The sequence below is a fragment of the Callithrix jacchus genome, chromosome 8 (genome assembly GCF_049354715.1).
Source record: "Callithrix jacchus isolate 240 chromosome 8, calJac240_pri, whole genome shotgun sequence".
Taxonomy (NCBI): Eukaryota; Metazoa; Chordata; class Mammalia; order Primates; family Cebidae; genus Callithrix; species Callithrix jacchus.
In genome coordinates, this window is record NC_133509.1 from 127,545,472 (window position 1) to 127,561,845 (window position 16,374).

The window sequence follows — 16,374 nt, forward strand, 5'->3', positions numbered from 1 at the left end:
GGAGTGTGAGGGGCACATGGGACACCAAGTACATGTGGGGTCAACAGGCCTGGCCTCTGTTCTTGTTATGGGTCAAGTATTCTGCAGAGGGGAGGGCACTCCTGCCCCTGGGAAGTCCTCGCCTGTCTCAGGCAAGCACCCAGGCCCCACTTCAACCCTCCTGATGACCTTCTCCCATGAGAGGCTGCAGCCACCTCAGCTGACTTAATGACCTGTCCTGGGTGAAAGGCAGTGACCAGTTCTCCTGGGGACAATGAAAACATACTACAAAGATGTGGCCCTTAAACAGCTAAAAAAGGCAATCTGCAGCCGGGCGCGGTGGCTCACGCCTGTAATCCCAGAACTTTGGGAGGCCGAGGCGGGCAGATCATGAAGTCAAGAGATTGAGACCATCCTGGCCAACATGGTGAAACCCTGTCTCTACTAAGAATACAAAAATTAGCTGGGTGCGGTGGCACGTGCCTGTAATCCCAGCTACTCAGGAGGCTGAGGCAGGATAATTATTTGAACCTGGGAGGTAGAGGTTGCGGTGAGCCATTGCACCACTGAATTCCAGCCTGGCGACAGAGTGAGGCTCATCTTAAAAAAAAAAAAAAAAAAAAAAAATTCAATCTGCTATGTCAAAAAGAGCTAAGAAGGCCAGGCACGGTGGCTCACGCCTATAATCCCAGCACTTTGGGAGGCTGAGGCGGGTGGATCACGAGGTCAAGAAATCAAGACCATCCTGGTCAACAAGGTGAAACCCCATCTTTACTAAAAATACAAAAATTAGCTGGGCATGGTGCTGTGCGCCTGTAGTCCCAGCTACTCGGGAGGCTGGGGCAGGAGAATTGCTTGAACCCAGAAGGCGGAGGTTGCGGTGAGCCAAAATTGTGCCACTGCATTCCAGCCTGGTGACAGAGCGAGACTTGTCTTAAAAAAAATGCAATCTGCTATGTCAAAAAGAGCTAAGAAACATGAAAAAAAATACAAACTGTGGGGTGCAGTGGTACACGTCTGTAATCCCAGCTACTTGGGAAGCTGAGGCAGGAGGATCGCTTGAGCCCAAAGTTCAAGACCAGCCTGGGCAACATAACGAGACCCCATCTCAAAAATAAATTAATTAAATAAAAAATGTTAAAGACATGAAAGAATAACCTAAATTGGAATAGGAAAACAGAATTTAGATAGAACTGAGAAAAAAATTAGAACGAAAAGAATCATTTCAGAAATAAAAACTGAGAAGGAAAACAAGACCACAGAAACATGACTAAAGAGGCATTATTGGGAAAAGGAAATGGAAAAGAGAATTTTTTTCTTCTCTTTTTTTTGTTATTTTTTTAGAGACAGGATCTTGTTCTGTTGCCCACTGCAGCCTCCAACTCCTGGGCTCAAGTGGTCCTCTCTTTCCCTCTCTTTCTTTTTTTTTTTTTTTTGTTTTGGAGACAGAGTTTTGTTCTTGTTGCTCAGGCTGAAGTGCAAGGGCACCGATCTCAGCTCACTAAAACCTCTGCCTCCCGGGTTCAAGTGATTCTCCTGCCTCAGCCTCCGGAGCAGCTAGGATTACAGGAGCCCGCCACCATACCCAGCTAATTTTTGTATTTTTAGTAGCAATGGGGTTTTGCCACGTTGGCCAGGCTGGTCTCAAACTCCTGACCTTGTGATCCACCTGCCTCGGCCTCCCAAAGTGATGGAATTACAGGCGTGAGGCACCACACCTGGCCCCTCCCTCCCCTCTCCCTTCCTTTCTCTCGCTCTTTCTTTCTCTTTCTATCATCTCTCTCTTCTTTTCTTTCTTTCTTTGACAGGTCTCACTATGTTGCCCAAACAGGTCTTGAACTCCTGGCCTCAAGTAATACTCCCGCCTAATAGGAAGTGTGTAGCTGGGATCATAGATGTGAGTCCCTAAGATGGCTGATAAAAATATTTTTCAGTAAAAAAGAAGTGGGGTCAGGCACCGTGGCTCACACCTGTAATTGCTGCACTTTGGGAGGCTGAGGTGGGTGGGCAAATCACCTGATGTCAAGAGTTCAAAACCAGCCTGGCCAACATGGCAAAACCCCATCTCTACTAAAAATACAAAAATTAGCCAGGCATGGTGGTGCATGCCTGTAATCCCAGCTCCTCAGGAGGCTGAGGCAGGAGAATCATTTGAGACCGGGAGATGAAGGTTGCAGTGAGCTGAGATTGCACCACTATACTCCAACCTGGGTGACAGAGTAAGACTCTGTCTCAAAAAAAGAAGAAGAAATGGAAGCCAGGTGTGATGGCATTTGTCTGTAACCCTAACTACTAGAGAGGCTGAGGCAGGAGGATCCCTTGAGCCCAGGAGTTCGAGGTTACAGTGAGCTGTGATGGTGCCACTGCAACCTACGCCTGGGCAACAGAATGAGATCCTCTTTAATAAACACAGAAAAAAAGGAAAAGAGAAGAGAGAAAAAGAAAGGCAAGGAAGGAAGGAAGGGAGGGAGGGAGGGAAGGAGGGGGAAGCAAGGGGAAAGAGAGAGAGAGAAAGAAAGGGAAAACAAAGAAAGGAAAGAAGGAAGGAGGGAAAGGAGGGAAGGAAAGAAAGGAAAGAGAGAGAGAGAAGAGAAGGAAAGGAAGGGGCTGGGTGTGGTGGTTCATGCCTGTGATCCCAGCACTTTGGGAGGCCAAGGTAGGTGGATCACCTGAGGTCAGGAGTTCAAGACCAGCCTGGCCAACATGGTGAAAACCCATCTCTACTAAAAATACAAAAATTAGCTGGATGTGGTGGCATACATTTGTAATCGCAGCCAGTCAGGGAGGCTAAGGCAGGAGAATCACTTGAACCCATGAGGTAGAGGCTGCAGTGAGCCAAGATCATGCCACTGCACTCTAGCCTGGGCAACAGAGAAAGACCCTGTCTCAAAAACAAAAAAAAAAAAAAAAAGGAAAGAAGGAGGAAAGGAAAGAGGGAGGGAGGGAAGGAGGAAAGGAGGGAGGGAGGGATCCAAAATACCAAAAACATCCATGGAGGAAAAGGTAAACTGGGCTTTACTAAAATTAAAAACTTCTGATCTTTTGGGCTTTATTAAAATTTAAAACTTCTGATCTAAAAAAGATACAGTTAAGGAAACCAAGGGACAAGTCACAAATTGAAAGACCATATTTGCAAAACACCTATCTGATAAAGGACTTGCATCCAAAGAATACAAAGAACTTTAAACCTCAACGATAAGAAAACAAACAACCCAACTAAAAAATGGGCAAATTAATCTGGAATCAGATGCCAGAAAAAAACTGACAAAAGGTCACCAAAGGAAATGCACAGAGGGCAGGTAAGTATATGAAAAGATATCAGTGTGACTTGTCACTAAGGAATTGCATATTAAAATGAGCTATTACTACACACCTGTTAGAATGGCCAAAATCCCAAACCTGACAAGTGCTGGTGAGGAACTCTCATTCATTGCTGCTGGGAATACAGAACAGTGTATCTGCTTCCGAAGGCACTTTGGTGATTTCCCACAGCACTCAACAGTCTAACCAGACCATCCAGACAACTAAACCGAAAACCTAAGTCCACACAATGGGTGACTGAAACAAAGGAGATTTTTAGGGCAGTGAAACTGTGACAACATAATGGATATTTGACATTATACATTTGCCAAAATAGATAGAACTTTATAGTTCAAAGAGTGAATCTTGATGTATGTAGATTTTCAAAATATCACTTAGGAAGTAGGGGATTCCCAAGATGGAACGCAGACAACAAAATAATCTAACTACATTATAAATGTATGAGACACCCCCACTGAAGGGAATGGAGAAAAGAAATTGCCCAAGTAATTTTGGGAATGAGGCTGTGAGAGTAAAGGCAAACAGAACTGCGTACAAGCATTGTACTCTGACGGATAAAGTTGTTCCCCAGTGGGGAACAGTTCTGATGTTGCCTCGCATGTATTCTAGAATCAGTTAAATAGATGGTGGCTGGTTAGTGTCACATTTGTCTCTGATGGAGTGGGAGTTTACAGATGTGAAAGAGCAGGAGGCTAGAATGATCCATGAAGTAATGAATTAGAGTTGGAGACATTAGTATGAACTCATGTATGGTTACACATAGAAATATTTATAGGTATGTGTCTGTATACACATGGGTTAGTAAACACGTATCTCCTTGCTCCGTCAGCTGAGAGGGCCTAGAAGCAACAATAACCCAGGACCAACAAAGACATCTAGTACCTAGGTCTTGGTTTATAACATAAATGTTTCAATAAAAGGAACTAGGGCTCCTTGGAGAAATGGCTGATGCTATGGCTGGGGCAGGAAATATATGATAAGCCTGAAGCATCCTGTAGTGCAGACAGTTAAGGAAGTCCTCAAACAAGAACAAGAATACCTGTCTTGAAGCGGGGTGCAGGGGAAATGTCAAATAGACACAGCAGCCTATTGGAAGAGCTCCCATTAGCTAAAGATGGAATAATTTGAGCACTAAAGTATTAGATCACAACCCAACGTGTAAAATACCCACGAGTCCATACAGAACAGTGGCTTGATTTTGGACTTCCCAGCCTCCAGAACTGCAAAATGTAAAATTATGTTGTTTATAGGTTACCTGGCATAAAGGAATTTTGTTGTAACAGCCTGAGCAGACCAATAAAGAAATCGTTTTTATTTGTTTTTGAGACAGAGTCTGGCTCTGTCACCCAGGCTGGAGTGCAGTGGTACAATCTTGGCTCACTGCAACATCTGCCTCCCAGGTTTAAGTGATTCTCATGCCTCAGCCTCCAAAGTAGCTGAGACCACAGATGTGCACCACCATATCCAGCTAATTTTTGTATTTTTAGTAGAGACAGAGTTTCCCCATGGCCAGGCTGGTCTTGAACTCCTGACCTCAGGTAATCTACCCACCTCGGCCTCCCAAAGTGCCGGGATTACAGGCATGAGCCAGCACACCCAGCCAGAAATCTTATAGAAAATGGCTTAATACAAGGGCTGGAGGGTCAATTTCTACTGGGGGCCTATGAACCATATGAGGAGGGAAAAGGTCAGGCATTGAGACTTAAGAAACCGTCATTTATTTGAGAAATGCAACATAGCTGCTTTCAACTTTTAGAACGATGAACATTCAAGTTTCCATATTTGTTAAATAAGTACATTCTCATTTTACGGGGAGGGGGGCACAAAAAGAGAGAAGCAGGTGATTATGGTAGTTAACAGTTCTAGAAGATAGAGGAACACTTTTTTTTTTGAGATGGAGTTTCACTCTTTTTACCCAGTTGCTGGGTGCAATGGCGCGATCTCGGCTCACCGCAACCTCCGTCTGCTGAGTTCAAGCAATTTCCTGCCTCAGCCTCCCGAGTAGCTGGGATTACAGGCACGCGCCACCATGCCCAGCTAATTTTTGTATTTTTAGTAGAGACGGGGTTTCACCATGTTGACCAGGATGGTCTCAATCTCTTGACCTCGTGATCCACCTGTTTGGCCTCCCAAAGTGCTGGGATTATAGGCGTGAGCCACTGCGCCCAGCCCGAGGAACACATTTTTTACCACCTGTATCTTAAGGCCTTTTAAGATTCTCCCTTCAGGAAATGCAAATCAAAACCACAATGTGATACCACCTTACTCCAGTAAAAGTGGCCATAATAAAATTTTTTTTAAATGGATGTTGGTGTGGATGTGCTGAAAAGGGAACCCTTCTACTGCTGGTGGGAATGTAAACTAATACAACCACTATGGAGAACAGTGTGGAGATTGCTTAAAGAACTAAAAGTGATATACCATTTGATCCAGCATTCCCACCCCTGAGTATCTACCAGAAGGAAAAAAAGTCATTCTATGAAAAAGATACGTGCACATGTATGTTTATAGCACCACAACTCGCAATTGAAAAAATATGGGGCCAGGTGCGATGGCTCATGCCTGTAATCTCAGCACTTTGGGAGGCTGAGGCAGAAGGATTGCTTGAAGCCAGGAGTTCAAGACCAGGCTGGCCAACATGGTGAAACTCCGTCTCTACTAAAAATAAAAAAATTAGCTGGGAGTGGCGGTGCACACCTGTGATCCCAGCTACTTGGAAAGCTGAGGCCAGAGAATTGCTTGAACCTGGGAGGCAAAGGTTGCAGTGAGCCGAGACCGCACCATTGCACTCCAGCCTGGGTGACAGAAAGAGACTGTGTCTCAAAAAGAAAAAGAAGAGTATGGAACTAGCCCAAATGCCCATCAATCAACAAGTGGAAAAAGAAAATGTATTATACCATGGAATACTACTTCACCATCAAAAGGAACAAAATCATGGCATTTGTACCAACCAGGAGGGAACTGGAGACCGTTATTCTAAGTGAAGTAACTCAGGAATAGGAAACCAAACATCAAATGTTCTCACTTATAAGTGGGAGCTAAGCTATGAGGATGCAAGCGTAAGAGTGATATACTGAGCCAGGTGCGGTGGCTCACGCCCGTAATCCCAACGCTTTGGGAGGCCGAGGAGGCAGATCACCTGAGGTCAGGAGTTTGAGACCAGCCTGACAAACATGGAGAAACCCTGTCTCTACTAAGAATACAAAATTAGCCAGGCATTGTGGCACCTGCCTGTAATCCCAGCTACTCAGGAGGCTGAGGCAGGAGAATTGCTTGAACCTGGGAGGCAGAGGTTGCAGTGAGCCAAGATAGCACCACTGCACTCCAGCCTGGGCAACAAGAGCAAAACTCCATCTAAAAAAAAAAAAAAAAAGATACACTGGACTTTGGGGACTTGAAGGAAAGGGTGGGAGGGCAGTGAGGGATAAAAGACTACACATTGATTGGGTAGCGTATACGCTGCTGTGGTCACCAAACACCACCCGTTCCCCAAAAACCTATTGAAATTAAAAATAAAATGCTGTGCATAATAAATACATAGAATTGTTGTCAATTTAAAAATGAAATAAAATTATCTTTAAAAAAAATTCTCCCTTTAAAACTCTAGTTTTCAGTATTGCTCTCCAGTTGGCCCCCTGCTGAGCCCTGGCAACAGCAAATTCAGTGTGTTTCTTGTACTTGTCACCTAAAACCTTACAGCTCCCCAGATGTGGAGGGCATTAAAAGTTCTTTATCCCAAAGTCGTTTGATCAGCCATATGAGGACCTCATTGAGAAAAGATAATCTGTACTGATAAGAAATGGGTCCATTAGGAACAAGAGTTTCATCCTTGAATTTGTCACAGACATAACCCTCTATGCCAGTATCTCAACTTGCAGGCCATAACTCCAAACACTAAGGAGTCAATCATTGCTGAACAATCAGGTATACCTAAAGGCGGGTGGTCAAAGTGTCGGCCTTTGTGTTATCTTTTTGTTTTTTCCCTATCTACTGAAACAGCCATCTAGCTAACATGGCCTTTTAAAAAACAGCTTTATACCACATACTTCCTCCATTCAAAGTGTACAATCACTCCTGTGATCCCAGCACTCTGGGAGGCCAAGGTGGGAGGCTCATTTGAGGCTAGGAGTTCAAGGCTTCAGTGAGCCATGATCGCGCCAGTACACTCCACCTTGGGCCACAGAATGGGACACTGTCTCAAAAAAAAAAAGTGTACAATATGATAATATTTAGTGTGGCCAGAGTTGCCTGACCATCACCACCATCAGGTTTTTTGTTTTTGAGATGGAGTTTTGCTCTTGTTGCCCAGGCTGGAGTGCAATGGCACAATCTTGGCTCACCACAACTTCTGCCTCCAGGGTTCAAGTGATTTTTCTGCCTCAGCCTCCTGAGTAGCTGGTATATCAGGCATGCGCCACCATGCCTGTCTAATTTTGTATTTTTGGTAGAGACAGGGTTTCTCCGCATTGGTCAGGCTGGTCACAAACTCCTGACCTCAAGTGATCTGCCCGCCTTGGCCTCCCAAAGTGTTGGGATTATAAGCATGAGCCACCACACCCAGCTTTTCTTGTTTTAGATGCTCTGTTGCCCAGCCTGGAGTGCAGTGGCACAATCTCAGCTTACTGCAACCTCCACCTCCCAGGTCCAAGCAATTTCTGGCTAATTTTTGTATTTTTAGTATAGATGGGGTTTCACCGTGTTGGACAGGCTGGTTTCGAACTCCTGACCTCAAGTGTTCTGCCCGCCTCAGCCCCCCTAAAGTGCTGGGATTACAGACGTGAGCCACCGTGCCCGGCCCCACCATCAGTTTTATAACATTTTCATCACCTCAAAAAGAAACCTTGTACCCATTAGCAGCTACTACTCATTTCCCTTCTCCCTCATTCCTGGAACTAAGGATTCCAGGGACTTTCTATTTCTAAAGGATTTGCCTGTGGCTGGCTGCTGCTTTCAGGTAGCTTAATGTTCTGTCACACCAATGCACTTCAGTCCTCTTTATTGCTACACAATACTCCATTGCATGGATATCCTAGTCCCCTATATCTATTCAGTTTTACTTTCTGAGGCTCCAGTTATCTGAGGTCAACTGCAACCTGAAAATGTTAAATACGTGTGTGCCTGTGGCCTCCAGATGTGCTGCGTACACCCCAGATCCTGTAAGTAATAAAATCTTTATTTCTATCATGTATCTCTTTTAACCATGGAAGAGGTACTCTTCACTTTAAAGATCCTAAATAAAAACAACTATTTTTGTGACAGAGTCTCATTCTGTCACTCAGGCTGGAGTGCAATGGCATGATCTGGGCTCGCTGCAACCTCCCCTTCTCTCGGGTTCAAGTGATTCTCCTGCCTCAGCCTCCCGAGTAGCTGGGATTACAAGCGTGCCACCACATCCGGCTAATTTTTGTATGTTTAGTAGAGACAGGGTTTCACCATGTTGCCCAGGCTGGTCTCTAACTCCTGACCTCAGGTGATCCACCTGCCTCGGCCTCCCAAAGTGCTGGGATTACAGGTGTGAGACACCACGCCCAGCCAAAAACAATTTTTGATGAGTGGGGAAGAAAAGGTGAGGAAGGTTGGAGGAAAGAAGGGTACTTTAAACTGCACCTCGAGGGTCCGTGGAGGAGATGGTAAAGGCATTCCAGGGCAGGAGGAACAGCAAGTAGCCAAGCACAGAGCCCTCTTCTCTGTGGATGCTGCAGAGCCCAAGGAATGCAGAGGCGTGGAAAACAGCAGGGCAGTGGGAGGAGAGACTGGGGGCAATGAAGCTGGAAAAGACAATGGAGGAGGCCCCTGCTAGCAGGCACAGGAGCATCAGCCACAAAGTCAGGGTCAGAAGTGAATATTTGGGTTCTGTTATAAATCTTTATTTTTTAAGACTTGAACACTTGCAGAATTAAGTACAAAAGCAATCAAAAATCATAATTATTTTCTAAAAATAGTTTTCCATTTGGGGCTTGCGACCCTCTTCAATAAAATCATTCTGAAGATTTAGAGGTTTCGACTTCAGATTTCTCAGAATAAAGACTCCTTTTGAGAGGGGCTACAGAAGCCCCCATGAACTTCCTCCTCCTTAAAACTAATGAACAAAACAAAACAAAAAGCCTCCTAGAAGGCAAATACAACCCTTCTCAATACACAGCTTTCCCCACCCAAATCTGTAGTTTTTCAGAGAAGACTGGGGAGGTAGGTAATGGGGAGCAAGTCATCTTGTGAAGAAGGCCCTGGAGTGAGCACTGGAGTAGGGGGTCCCCAGGAGGGCCCAGAGCAGCCAGGACTTCCCACTCCACCTCTCCAGCTCTGATCAGCACACATTTCGGGGAGCACTCACACTTGGAAAAGCTTCCAGGAAGTGGCTCTTCAGGAGTGACCAAGGCACACATGGTCCATGGACAATTTTATCCTGTGAGAGGCAGGAAGAAACTTGGTGAACTCGGCAGGCAGGACAGACCCGCCCAGCAGCTGCCACTAAGAGGGCGGCCTCTGAACGCCCCTGACAAATGGTTCTAGAGAAAAGCTGCAGGGAGCTCCCGGCAGAAGTGAAACTGCCCAGTTGCAGAAGAGGATGGCAGCCCCTTCTGCTTTCAGAATGACACCGACTTTTCAAGTGCCATTGCTGCGTTACCTGTGAAGCGGATACGGTTTCTCACAAAGGTTGACCAGCACGTACAGATGTCTCAACGCATACTCGTACTGGAAGAAAACCAACGAGACGGAATCAAACATCCTCATCTCACCTCACAATCTGTTTTTGCAATTACAGAGGGAAAGCATCTTGGCCAGTGGCTCTTGCCACTGGGTCGTGGATCCTTTCCCAACCTTTAGATAATCTGGTGATATTTATGGACCGTCCCCCCAGGAAAGATCACACACGTCAGGGTTCGCACGAAGTGCAGAGGCTGGCAGGGCTTCGTGCTCCCAATCTGAGGACAGGACTCCTGACAGGGAACCCCCAGTGGCTCTGCTCCCCACCCTGGCCTGGGATCTCCCCTGGAAGTCTGCCTTTTTGTTCTGGGAACCTCATTCTGGGAGGCAAACACCAGCGAGGGAGATGGAGAGTGCTTGAAGGCCACAGTGGCTCACACCAGGGAACAGTGAAGCCGCGGGGATGCTTAATTTTAAAAAAAAACTTCAGGGGAACCCAAGAACTCTATGAGAACAAAGGAAGAGATTCACTGTGCATGACTCCAAAGGTCAAAAGATCCAGACTGGGCTTGGCGCAGTGGCTCACGCTTGTAATCCCAGCACTTTGGGAGGCCGAGGTGGGTGGATCACCTGAGGTCAGAAGTTCGAGACACGCCTGGCCAATATGGGAAACCTGTCTCTACTAAAAATACAAAAATTAGCTGGGTGTGGTGGTGGGTGCCTTTAATCCCAGCTACTAGGGAAGCTGAGGCAGGAGAATCGCTTGAACCCGGGAGGCAGAGGTTGCAGTGAACCAAGATCGTGCCATTGTACTCCAGCCTGGGGGACAAGAGGGAACAAGGGCAACAAGAGGATTGCAGGCATGAGCCACCACGCCCAGCTCCAATACAACTTTATTTACAAAAACAGGTTATGAGGGAGAAACAGGCCTGTAGGCCAGTTTGCCAGCTTTCCTCTAGAAGGATCAAAGCACCAAATGCTACTGACCTCTTCAGGTGCCCTCCAATTCTACATCTGCAGAAACTCAGTACCTCTCCTCCAATGGGCCACACCTGACTTCAACTGTCTTGGGAAAGAGGTCAGAACAGACTCAGAGGGAGAAGACGTGTGTGGCTGTTGTGAGGGGTAGAGGTGAGGGTGGGGTTTGGCAGGGGCAGCAGAAATGTGAAGAGAAGTAACTGTTCTTCACACGACAAGTAAGAACTGTCAACTATGGCTCTGGCAAACCCTCCTACCCACTGGGACGAGAGGAGTGATCTGGGGCCAAGGCGTGAGGTCAGGGAGCTTAGCCAGCCTTCTTCCTCTGAAGTGAGCCCACGTTCCTCAGCCTGGATGGAACCTTCTATAGGCAGGTGATCTACTGTGGCTGCCGGGGGCAGGGGGGGCAGTATAATTGCTTTTTGATTGAAGGTGCAGGAGAGCCCGCTGGCTGCTCACCATGGGGGAGTGCCAGTTGAAGCAGTGTGCCCGGAAGTGCAGCAGGGCCTCCTGGTAGCAGCTGTGCCCCATGAGTGGGGCTCTCTCAGTCAGGAGCTGCTCCACCTCCGCCTCAGATGCTGCCAGCAAGGAGACGATCTTTCGCACTGACTTCTCAATGAGGTGCCTGGCCTGGGGAGAAACGCGGCCTGTCAGAATGAGCCTCCCTGAACTCAGTCTCTCAGGGCTAGGAGAAGGGTGAGCGAAGGCCTCTCTCCACGCAGCCCTCAGCCTCCCGCAGGTTAGAGCAGAGAACAACCCATGCGCACCGAGAAAGGAGAACGGGGTGTGTGCCCGCTCCTGCCACAGCTCGAAAGACCTGCCTCTTGGGGATCTTCTGGCAAACATTTGTATCTAAAACAACCTTTGCTGTGGAGAGAGGAGGCTGCAGAACCTGTGCCCCAAAGCAGACGACTGTGCCGTGAGGGTGCTGTGTGTTCACGGGCACCTCTGCCCATTCAGGAAACGATCCAACCGTTACAAAGTGGGGCACAGAGAGGCTTTGTTTTCTTTCCAGATGATGATACACAGCATCATGAAGAGGAAAGCACTTCTGCACTACCCTCACTCTGGCCAGGCACAGGGGCTCACACCTGTACTCCCAGCACTTTGAGAGGCTGAGGCAGGAGGTTCACCTGAGGCCAGGAGTTCCAGACCAGCCTGGGCAACACAGCGAGACCTCGCCTCTATTAAAAGTCAAGATAATAATAATAATAAAACCCTCGGCCAGGCACCGTGGCTCACACCTGCCATCCCAGCACTTTGGGAGGCCGAGGCAGGCATATCACCTGGGGTCAGGAGTTCAAGACCAGCCACGGCCAACATGGTGAAACTCCATCTCTACTAAAAATACAAAAATTAGCTGGATGTGGTGGCGTGTGCCTGTAATCCCAGCTATTTGGGAGGCTGAGGCAGGAGAATTGCTTGAACCTGGGAGGCAGAGGTTGCAGTGAGCTGAAATCACGCCACTGCACTCCAGCTTGGGTGACAGTTAGACTCGGTCTCTAAATAAATAAATCCCTCACTCTACAAGCAAGCTCTGTCCTACCCGCTCTCCAGCCAGGGTTTGTTTGCTTCATGTCTGAATTCCACAAAGACCCTCCGCCCACTGTGTGTTAGACCAGCAGTTCTCCAGGCATGGTCCAGAACCACAGACTCCTGAGAGCTCTCAGGCTCCAGATGGTCTTCCCTTCCTCAACTCTGTATCTTTGCAAGGCTGGATTTTCTTCTTATACTTCAGCCTAAAGAACAAAGCCCAACAGTGAAAGCAGAGGCCAGTACAAGGGTGCGGCTGTCCTCTCGTATGCTGGACACAAGAGGTCTGCACAGATGTAAAGCAACGCCACGCTTCTCACCAAAGTGGTTTTTGTTTCAGAAAAGAATTATGTGTCTTAGAAAATATATTAAAGCAAAACATGTTTAATATTGTTTTTTGTAAATGAGTTAAATATTTTTAAATCTTAGTTTTAATTTTTTTCATAATAATGTTTTACTTTACATAAAAGTATAATTGTACAATAGTTACATAGTCTTGGAAATAGTTTTCAAATTTGCAGCAGATACCAAAGAAGTCCTATATGATTTACACAGTGTTTAAGCAAACACAAGAAAACTCTGGGCTGAGTGCAGTGGCTCACGCCTGTAATCCCAACACTTTGGGAGGCTGAGGCAGGTGGATCACCTAAGGTCAGGAGTTCAAGACCAGCCTGGCCAACATGGTGAAACCCTGTCTCTACTCAAAATACAAAAATTACCTAGGTGTGGTGGCAGGCACCTCTAATTCCAGCTACTCGAGAGGCTGAGGCAGGAGAATAGCCTGAACCCAGGAGGTGGAGTTTGCAGTGAGCTTAGATCCTGTCATTGCACTCCAGCCTGGGCAACAAGAGTAAAACTCCATCTCAGAAAAAACCCAGAAAACAACAAACCAACTCTGGTTCAGTTTCTGTGAACTATCAAAAATGTCCTTTTATCTCATCTTAATTTATTGCAATAAATATCAATAGACATAACCCACTGTGAACAAAAGCTCTTTGAGATCAATAATTTAAAAAGTATAAAGAGGTCTGGCTGGTGCAGTGGCCTACTCCTATAATCCCAGCACGTTGGGGGGCCCAGGTGGGAGGATCACTTGAGCTCAGGAACTTGAGACCAGCCTGGGCAACATAGCAAGGCCTCGGCTCTATAAAAAAATTAATAAATAAATAAAGAGGCTCAAGACTAAACAGTTTAACACTGCTGTGCTATCCACTGTGTCCGACACCAACTACAAATACGTCCTGGTTAATAAGGTTGTCACACACAGGGTACTAATTTTGGGGATAACTAGATATATGCATTTAAAACAAACCTTACTGATTTTTTAAAAAAATCTTGCCTAGATGGGTAGATCACCTGAGGTCAGGAGTTCAAGACCAGCCTGACCAAAATGTCAAAACCCCATCTCTACTGAAAATACAAAAGTTAGCCAGGCATGGTGGTGCACACCTATAGTCCCAGCTACCTGGGAGGCTGAGGCAGAAGAATTGCTTGAACCTGGGGGGGCAGCAGTTGCAGTGAGCCAAGATGGCACCACTGCACTCCAGCCAGGATGACAAAGCAAGATTCCATCTCAAGAAAAGGAAAGCTGGGCGCGGTGGCTCATGCCTGTAATCCCAGCACTTTGGGAGGCCAAGGCATGTGGATCACAAGGTCAAGAGATCGAGACCATCCTGGTCAACATGGTGAAACCCTATCTCTACTAAAAATACAAAAAATTAGCTGGGCATGGTGGCATGTGCCTGTAATCCCAGCTACTCAGGAGGCTGAGGCAGGAGAATTGCCTGAACCCAGGAGGCAGAGGTTGCGGTGAGCTGAGATCGCGCCATTGCACTCCAGCCTGGGTAACGAGTGAAACTCGGTCTCAAAAAAAAAAAAAATAGAAAAGGAAAAAAAAAATCTTGCCTAGAAACCTGAGGCCGTCTTTCAGCATATCCATCACTGGTCTGTGCTGACAATGGGGACAAGGGTTAGCACAGAGTCGGCTTTGTGGGATGGGACAGGCAAGCCTCTGCCCAGCATTCCAGCAAGCGCACAGCTGTAATTTACATAGCAATTCTGCCAGCTCCAAACACACTGATGAGCTACTGGAAACAGACTCAGTGATTGTAAAGGACAGCATAAGCATTTTAAAAAGAATTTTAGGCATGACTATATTTTTCTGAGAACAGCAGACATTTTTGTGGATTTTTTTTTTTGAAAGAGAAGGGGTTTTACTAGGTTGCCAAAGCTGACCTCAGAATCCTGGACTCAAAGAATCCTCCTGCCTCAGCCCCCTAATTAGCTAGGACTAGAGATACATGCCACTGTACCTGGCTCTCGATTTTTAAAATAAATATGATTAGCTAATAACTCAATAAGCAACAAAATTAAAATGTCCTCTAAGCAACAAGGTATAAAGGAGGGAAAGAGACATGTGCATGGCTTCTTGGCAGGATACAGGGGAGACGGGCCACCATTCCACTGCTCCCTACTCCCAAGAGGTCAAGGTTAGTTTACTCATGAAGATGGGAGGCAACCACTACTCCGCCCACCTACTTCCGTTACATAGAGGATAAAGGCTAGCTTCCGTTCCCACACACTTCCGTTCCCACAAAGGCATGGCAGGGACAACTGTCAGGAGGCAGGGCCATGCTCACGCATGCTGCCTGCCTAGGCTGGGGACAGCACCTGGGCACGGCTCCCTTCACCACTTACATCCAGATGCTGCTGGATCTCCTCCGTGAGCTGCCTGGACACCTCCAGATCATTGGTGCTCATCAGCTTCCTTTTCATGATCGCAAGGGGCACGTCAGGGCTGGGGGTGAGGTCAAGGTGTGTGACTGGAGGCAAGGAGATAGGAGAACTGGCTTTGTGTTTCATACCCTGAAACTGCATCACTTTCATGGTGGAGATCGTCTGGGGAGAGAGAGAGCAAGAGAGAGGAGAGAGAGAGCTGGTTTGAGTGGGAAGAGCAGATGTGCCCAACATACCCCAAGTCCAGCCTCTCCATTCACTCCTCAGGGTTTCAGGACCACAATCACAGCCTGAAAAGGCATGGTCACCCCAGCAGTGTGCCAGCAGTGCATGTTAGCCCCTGAAATCTACCAGTGAGTAACTCAAAATGCCTGGCATCCTTTTCAGCATAACTGCTATTCCTTCATCAGACAGCTCTGGTCCAAGCTCAGCCTGACTGTGGATCGGCAGTGCCTTTCGTATGTTAAAGAACAGCAGTTCTGCTGCAAAGGATTCCAGGCAAAGAAAGTCACCTGCAAAGGATGCCACCTGTCCAGGCGGGCGACCTGTATGTGCTCACCCACCTGCACTCACCTGCAAGTCCCTAAGGACCAGGAGTGGGAAGGTACAAAGCATCTGCCCAGGTTAGAGCTGAAGTCTGGGTCCACTGGGAAGGGCAGAGCTAAGGCCACAGAGAGGCCAGGCTAATGCCTGGCATCAAGATCTAACAAATGGGCACAGCCGCCAGGCTCTATTTGGCTGCAGCAGTCACTACAGACTGGCTCCCAATCAGAAGGGGTAAATGCTGCAAGCGTTCTGTTCCTAAAGAAAGCAACAATAATCTAAAAACAGTTCTAAAATAAACAATAACACACACACACAAATATATATAACAACACAGAGTCTGGAGAAGATCTACCACACCTCCTCAACCAAGATCAGCAATGGCCAATGCTGAGGATACTGTGAGGAGAATGGAAAGCACCCGGCAGAGCCTCCCACGTGGCCAGGACTACGCTGCCATGGACCCTGCCTTCTCCGAGTCACCTTTCCCTGACCTTCCCTCCACGCCAACTCTCTCCTATGCCCACTCCAAAGCCTGATCAGGTCATGGTGCCCTGGGTGCAGGTCTCGCGTCCCCCAGCCCACACTCTGATGAAGGGTTCATGATGGCTGGCTTTAGTGACTCCAAGTTCTTCTAGA

At 47.2% G+C, this 16,374-nt stretch overlaps 1 protein-coding gene across 1 annotated transcript in view; it reads right to left on the reverse strand.

The window, feature by feature from the left end:
- Positions 1-9,145: 9,145 nt before the first annotated feature.
- Positions 9,146-16,374, reverse strand: part of LGMN (legumain) — a 41,793-nt gene continuing 34,564 nt past the window's right edge. The window contains exons 11-14 of the mRNA XM_035261316.3: positions 15,154-15,354; positions 11,383-11,553; positions 9,926-9,993; positions 9,146-9,703 (exon numbers count right to left, since the gene is read on the reverse strand). Coding sequence (XP_035117207.1) covers positions 9,661-9,703; positions 9,926-9,993; positions 11,383-11,553; positions 15,154-15,354 — 483 coding nt within the window. The 3' untranslated portion in view covers positions 9,146-9,660. The remainder of the gene's footprint in view (positions 9,704-9,925; positions 9,994-11,382; positions 11,554-15,153; positions 15,355-16,374) is intronic.